The sequence below is a fragment of the Eimeria acervulina genome, genomic scaffold (genome assembly GCF_000499425.1).
Source record: "Eimeria acervulina Houghton genomic scaffold, Eah_scaff202, whole genome shotgun sequence".
NCBI classification, from domain to species: Eukaryota; Apicomplexa; class Conoidasida; order Eucoccidiorida; family Eimeriidae; genus Eimeria; species Eimeria acervulina.
Window position 1 is genome coordinate 40,134 of NW_013550059.1, and position 7,214 is coordinate 47,347.

The 7,214-nt window shown below is 47.6% G+C and overlaps 1 protein-coding gene across 1 annotated transcript; it reads left to right on the forward strand.

Moving 5' to 3' along the window:
• Positions 1-346: 346 nt before the first annotated feature.
• EAH_00025190 (hypothetical protein) lies at positions 347-1,734 on the forward strand (the record flags this gene model as incomplete). Its single annotated transcript, XM_013396658.1, has 2 exons — positions 347-1,334; positions 1,646-1,734. The coding sequence occupies 2 exons, from the start codon at positions 347-349 to the stop codon at positions 1,732-1,734; spliced, it is 1,077 nt and encodes a 358-aa protein (XP_013252112.1).
• Between the last annotated feature and the right edge of the window lie 5,480 nt (positions 1,735-7,214).

Here is a 7,214-nt window from a genome sequence, read left to right on the forward strand (position 1 = left end):
ATTTATTTTATCTCTCTTTATTTAATGTTTATTACTTTTATGCTTATTACTTTTATCCTTTTTATTATATATATATTTATTTATCTTTATTTATTATTTATTTTTATACTGTCTCCTTTCTATTTGTCTCTGCGCAGACGCGACCCCCGTTTGGTGCGTGGATGCCTTTAACAGCGCATCTTCGTATGTGTCTCCTTCCGTCTCTTCTTCTTGTTCTTCATCATCATCATCATCTTCTTCTTCTTTATCTTCTTCTTCTTCTTCGTCTTCTTCTACTTCATTATCTTCATCTTTATGTGCTGGCGAAGTGATATTAAAAGAAAGAAGAGGCTGGGGGACCGGAGGGATGATATCAAAATTAGTTGCATGCAAAACAGCAGCAGCTTTGGGTGTACATGCAGCTATAATTAGAGGCGCAGAGCCGTCAAGAGTATTTGATATTCTTTCGTTTGTTGCTGGGAGAATATTTAACTCTAAACATCATCATCATTACTTCAGCAAACATATATCAAATACTAATACTGCTTCTGATGCCCCTGCTGCTGCTGCTGCTGCTGCTGCTGCTGCTGCTGCTGCTGGTGCTGCTGGTGATGGTGATGGTCATGGTGCTGCTGCTGCTGAAGAAGGAGCAGCAGCAGCAGCAGCAGCAGCAGCAACAGCAGCAGGTGAAGACCCAGAAGAAGAGACAACGGAAGAAGAGACAGAGACAGAGACAGAGACAGAGACAGAAACAGAGACAGAAACAGAGACAGAGACAGCAGGATCCACATCCTGCTGCAGCAAACAGCAGCAAAGAGGAGACAATCTGCTTCGTCATTTAATACCTCAAGAGCTTCGACGTCCTTCCCTTAGCAGCAGCAGCAGCAGCAGCAGCAGCAGCAAATGGAGCGGTGTGGGGGAGTTGCTTGCTGCAGCAGGAGCAGCAGCAGCAGCAGCAGGGAGAGGAATCATACAAAAAGAAACAGCAAATACACAACAAGGAGACAGCGCAAAGACAAACAGAGACCCAAAACCTTCAGTCTCCCCGCCCTCCAAGCCAGAGCAACCAGCAGCAGCAGCAGCAGAAGCAGCAGCAGCAGAAGCAGCAACAGCAGAAGCAGCAACAGCAGAAGCAGCAGACGCATCCGTCCGTACAGAAGGTATCTGCGAACATTCCCTAGAAGAAGCCCACCGGGAGCAACAGCAGCAGCAGCAGCAACAGCAGCAGCAGCAGCAGCAGCAGCAACAGCAGCAGCAGCAGCAGCAGAAGCAGGTGATGTGGGCACGCCAAGGGGGCATTCGTTTTGCTCCGCCTTCAGAGGAAGAGTTGAAGATGTCTCCTCCACCATTCAAAGGTAATCGTTTGTCTCCGTTCCTGCTGCTGCTGCTGCTGCTGCTGCTGGTAATGCTGCTGCTGCTGCTACTGTTGTTGCTGTTGGTGTGTTGCTGCTGCTGCTGCTACTGTTGTTGCTGTTGGTGTGTTGTTGCTGCTGCTGCTGCTACTGTTGTTACTGTTCTTGTGTTGCTGCTGTTGCTGCTACTGTTGTTGCTGTTGTTGTGGCGCTGCTGCTGTTGCTGCTGGTGCTGTTTTGTTGCTGCTGCTGCCGCTGCTACTGTTGTTGCAGTTGCTGCTGCTGCTGCTGATGCTGCTGCTGCATGCTTATAGGGACATTATTTATATCTGCTGCTCGTGCTGCCTCTGCTGCTCGTGCTGCTGCTGCTGCTGCTGCTGCTGCTGCTGCTGCTGCTGCATGATTGCAGGGACATTATTTATATCTGCTGCTGGTGTTTGCTGTCAATCTGTGCGTTTGGTGCGGCGTTGGATTTCGCTGCTGCCGGTTCGCGGAGTGCTGCGAGTAGATTTGGGGTGTATACGCAGCATCATCATCAACAGAAAAAGCCTCTTTGCTGCTGGTGAGTATCCTGCTGCTGCTGCTGCTGCTGCTGCTGCTGCTGCTTCTGCTGTTGGTGCTGCTGGTGCTGGTGCTGTAGCTGCTGTTGCTGCTGGTGCTGCTACCGCTGTTGCTGGTGCTGCCGTTGCTTCTGCTGTTGCTGCTGCTGATACTTCTGCTGCTGGTGCTGTTGCTGCTGTGGCTTCTGCTGCTCGTGTTGCTGCTGGTGCTGCTGCTCTTGGTGCTGCTGCTATAGCTGTTGGGGATGATGATGATTGTTGTTTCTTGCTGCTGATGCTCCTGCTGATGCTAATTGCTGCTGATGATTGCTGTTGCTGCTGCTGCTGCTGGTGATTGCTGTTGCTGCTGCTGCTGCTGGTGATTGGTGTTGCTGCTGCGCATGCGGCGCTCTGCAATTAATGCTGCTGCTGCTGCTGATATGGGTTTTGCTGCTGCTGCTGATTTCGAACGAGACAGCAGCAGAATCCTGTATTACCTTTGTCTATATCTGCCTGCTGCTGCTGCTGCTGCTGCTTCTGTTACGTTTGCTGTTGCTGCTGTGCTGCTTCTGCTTCTGCTGCTTTGTTGCTGCTGCTTCTGCTGCTGCTGCTGCTGCTGCTGCTGCTGTTGTGTTTGCTGCAGGTATAAAGGAGGTAGAGGGTGCATTTGTTGCAGGAGAGTGCGTGAGTATATATTTAGCTGCCAGTACACCGCAGCACACACAAAAGACAGCAGAAATCGCCCGCTGTATTTCAAATTTTTCAAGTGCAGAACTCCAAATCATTAAAGGTAACTCCTATTACCCTGTATATCTAGCTAGCTAGCTAGCTAGCTAGATAGATAGGTAGCTAGATTGCTAGATAGCTAGATATATAGGTAGCTTGCTAGCGACCTGGATAGATAGATAGATAGATAGATAGATAGCCGGATAGATAGACAGATAGCTAGATAGATAGATAGCTAGCTAGCTACCTATATAGCTAGCTACCTATATAGCTAGCTAGCTAGTTAGCTAGATAGATGGATTGCTAGCTATTAAACTGCTGCTGCTGCTGCAACTGCTGTCGTTGCAACTGCTGCTGCTGCTGCTGCTGTATATTCAGGGCATCGCAGCAGAGACTTTGAAGGTTTGCTGGGGTACGCAGTGGATCAGGAAGTCGCCCACCGAAGAAATGTTGTGCTGCTGTGCAAACACAAAGAGGAGACACTTCAGATGCTCTCCCCACAAAAGGAGACACTTTAAATCGATCCCAAAGGAGACACTTTAACTCGATCCCAAAGGAGACACGATCCCAAGGGAGACACTTCATATCGATCCCAAGGGAGACACTTTATATCGATCCCAAAGGAGACACTTTAAATCGATCCCAAGGGAGACACTTTATATCGATCCCAAGGGAGATACGATCCCAAAGGAGACACTTGAAAGCGATCCCAAAGGATCCTGCAGCTCCTCCTGAGGGGGCCCCGTACGGGCCCATAGAGCAGCACTTTCTTAGGGGCCCCCGTAGGGGCCCTTTGAATCACTTTCTTAGGGGCCCCCTGCACCTCTTTCTTAAGGGCCCCTTGCAGCACTTTCTTAGGGCCCCCTGCAGCACTTTCTGAGGGGCCCCCTCGGGTGCCCCCTGCAGCACTTTCTTAGGGGCCCCCTTGCGGCCCCCCTGCAGCTCTTTCTGAGGGGCCTCCTTGGGGGCCCCTAGAATGCCTCGCTGGGGGCCCTTCTGAGGCGGCTTTCAGAAGGGCCCCCTGAGGGCCTCTCCTAGGGGCCCCCTTAGGGGCCCCCTGCGGGCCTTTCTGAGGGGCCCCCTTAGGGGGGTGCCCCTGAAGCTTCTTCTGGGGGCCCCCAGGATGGACCGCCTGAAGGGTTTCTAGGGGTTTCTTCTGAAGGGCCCCCAGAGGGGGCCTCCAAAGAGCCTCGTAAGGGGCCTCCTGGGGGACCCCTAAGGAGCCTACTGAGGGGCCTCCTAAGGGGCCCCCAGAGGGGCCTCCTAAGGAGCCCCTAGAGGGGCCCCCTGAATGTCTTTCTGAAGGGCCCCTTGTAGGCGCTTGTATGATCTTGATTGCTGCAGTTTATTCGATAGAGGGTTTCTCATTGCTGCTGCTTTTTGTTTGGGGGCCCCTGTTTGAGGGGCCCCCTTCTTTTAGATGTTTGTTTGCTTGCTTGCAGTAGAGACAAGCAGAAGATCAGCTGTTGTTTATTGCGCTGTTTGTTTAGAGACATTTAAACAAAACAAATGACAAACCACAAAACAATGGGGAGGAGACGGAGACAATCTGCATAAACAAACAAACAAAGTGTCCCCTTTTGTCTCCTTTTAGAGACACTCTCAGGTGTATAGGCACCTCTCCAATTGTCTATAGTATTTGTTTTGCTTGTCTTTTCGATTTGTTTTTCTTTATTATTATTTTCGTTTGTTTGTCTTCATTAATGTTTTTTTTGTTTTTATTATTTCTTTAGATTGTCTCCCCCTGGGCGGGGGCCTCCTAAGAGCCCCCTGGGGACCCTTAAGCGGAGGCCCCCTATGAGGGCCCCCTGGGGGGGGGCCCCTAGGAGGCTCCCGGGGCCCCCCAGAAAGGTACTTAGGGGGCCCCGCAAGACCGGGGCCCCCTATGGGGCCCCTAGGGCCGCCTAAGGGGTTCCTGGGCCCCCAAAGGGGGCCCCTGGGGCCCCCTTGGAGGGCCCCCTAACAGAGCGCTGGGGCCCCCTATGGGGCCCCTGGGGCCCCCTAAGAGTCCCCTGGGCCCCCCAAGGGGGCCACTGGGGACCCCTTGGAGTTCTGGGGGTACCCCCTGGGGGCCCCTGAGTGCTGCTGCTGTTGCTGCAGCAGCAACAGCAGCAAATGCAGGAGCTACAACAGCGCAGCAGCAGCAGCAGCAGCAGGGCCTCTCGCTGCACCAAAGGGACCCTCAGAGTGTGCAGCATATACTTTACAGAAAATTATGAGATTATCAACCCCCCCCACACAACCCGTGGGGGTTAAAGAATTAGGGTTTAGGGTTTAGGGTTTAGTGTATCGGGTTTAGTGTATAGGGTTTAGTGATTAGGGTTTAGGCTTTAGGGCTTAGTGCTTAGGGTTTAGTGCTTAGGGTTTAGTGTTTAGGGTTTAGGGTTTAGGGTTTAGGGTTTAGGGTTTAGGGTTTAGGCCTGCACACAAGTTCCCTTCCCCACCTTAAATATAAATATCCTTTCTTTTAGTTAAATTAAATATTTTAATTTATATTAATTAAATTAATTTAATCTTTTTATTTCTTTCTTCAGCTATACACTATACGCTTAATTCATATAAAGAGGGTCTGGGGGCCCCCTGGGGGCCCCTGGGGGCCCCCTAACTGCTAAGGAGCGATGAGGGGTTGCTAATGTGCTGGCGTTACTTTAAAAGTATTTCTTCTAAACCCTAAACCCTAATATCGAAACCCTAAACCCTAAACCTTAATATCGAAACCCTAAACCCTAAACCCTAACTCTTCGAGCGCGTTTGCGGTGTACAGGCTGCTGTGTTTTGCTCTCTCTCGATTATTCGATTGGCTATAAGGGTTGCGCAGCTGAGGGTTTAGGGTTTAGGGTTTAGGGTTTAGGGTTTGAGGGTTCAAGGTCTAGGGTTTAGGCTCCTTGTGTCTCCCCTTGGGGCCCCCAGGCCTTTGAAAGAAACTCCTAACCCCAGGGGCCCCCCCGTGGGGCCTCCTCAATACCTAGGGACCCTAAACCCTAAACCCTAAACCCTAAACCCTAAACCCTAAACCCTCAAGGTCTCCTTAACGACTGAAGAGAAGAGATGGAGGATTTAATTGATCAAGAAGACCGACAAAATGACAAAGAAAAATGGGTAAGCGAGAACTAACTAAACCCCAAACCCTAAACCCTAAACCCTAAACCCTAAACCCTAATGAATGCATTCGAACAACCAGAAACCCTTAACTTTGTCTGAATGTTGAGGGTTTAGGGTTTACCCTGTAGGCTTTAGCTGTCATGATTTAGAGCTTAAGGTTTACTATTCGCAGCTGAGCCCTTTAGGGTTTAGGGTTTAGGGTTTAGGGTTTAGGGTTTAGGGTTTGCGTGCAGATGGACACATTGTTGAGTTCTTTGGGCGCCGCCTTCTCGGATTTGAACAGCGTCGTCTGCGAACAACTTAATGAAGACTTCGCTCTAAGAAATAATTTACCTGTGTTAGTCTGTCTCCTTTCTTTGTCTGTCTCCTTTTATTTATCTGTCTCCTTTCTTTATCTGTCTCCTTCTCTTCTTTATCTGTCTCCTTTTATTTATATGTCTGTCTCCTTTTATTTATTGGTCTGACTCCTGTCTTTATCTGTCTCCTTCTCTTATTTATCTGTCTCCTTTTAGTTATCTGTCCCCTTTTATTTATCTGTCTCCTTTTATTTACCTATCTCCTTCTCTTCTGTATCTGTCTCCTTGTTTTGCTTATCTGTCTCCTTTTATCTATCGGCCTCGTTCTTGTCTTTATCTGTCTTTTTCTTTTCTTTATTTGTCTCCTTTTATTTATTCTGTCTCGTTCTTTTATTTATCTGTCTCTTTTTCTTTATCTGTCTCCTTCTCTTTTTTATCTGCCTCCTTTTATTTATCTGTCTCCTTGTTGTCTATCTGTCTCCTTTCTTTATGTGTCTCCTTTCATTTATTTATCTGTCTCTTTTTCTTTATCTGTCTCTTTTATTTTCTTTATTTGTCTCCTTTCTCTCCCGTCTCTGTCTGTCTCTTTTGGGTTCTTCATTAACTCCTTTCTTTGTCTCTTTTACTGTCTCCTTTTGTCTCTTTTACTGTCTCCTTCTGTCTCTTTTACTGTCTCCTTTTGTCTCTTTTACTGTCTCCTTCTGTCTCATTTACTGTCTCCTTCTGTCTCTTTTACTGTCTCCTACTGTCTCTTTTACTGTCTCCTTTTGCCTTTGTATATATATATATTTAAAAGAATATGTTTGTATATGATAGAATATAGAATGCAAACTGTCTCCTTTTGTCTTTGTTTATTCAGCAGCAAACTTGTCTCCGACTGGTTAGCATTAGCTGCAGGTGTACGTGGATTTGATTTAGCTCGCAGCAGCGGTGAAGCACATTTAGCGTCTTTCTCTGTCGCACCTCTTCATCGTGTCCCTCCTAATCCTTTTAATGCTCAACCTGAAGATATAGATTGCTGTATGTTGCGCATTCTTTGTCTTCTCTTTCTTCTTCTCTTCTACTCAACTTAATACAATTCTCTCCTATTCTTATACTTCAAGAAACACTGTTCTAAACAATATATATATATATATATATTATATATATATAATATAAATGTATATATATAATATATAATATATAATATATAATATATGCATATAATATATATATATATA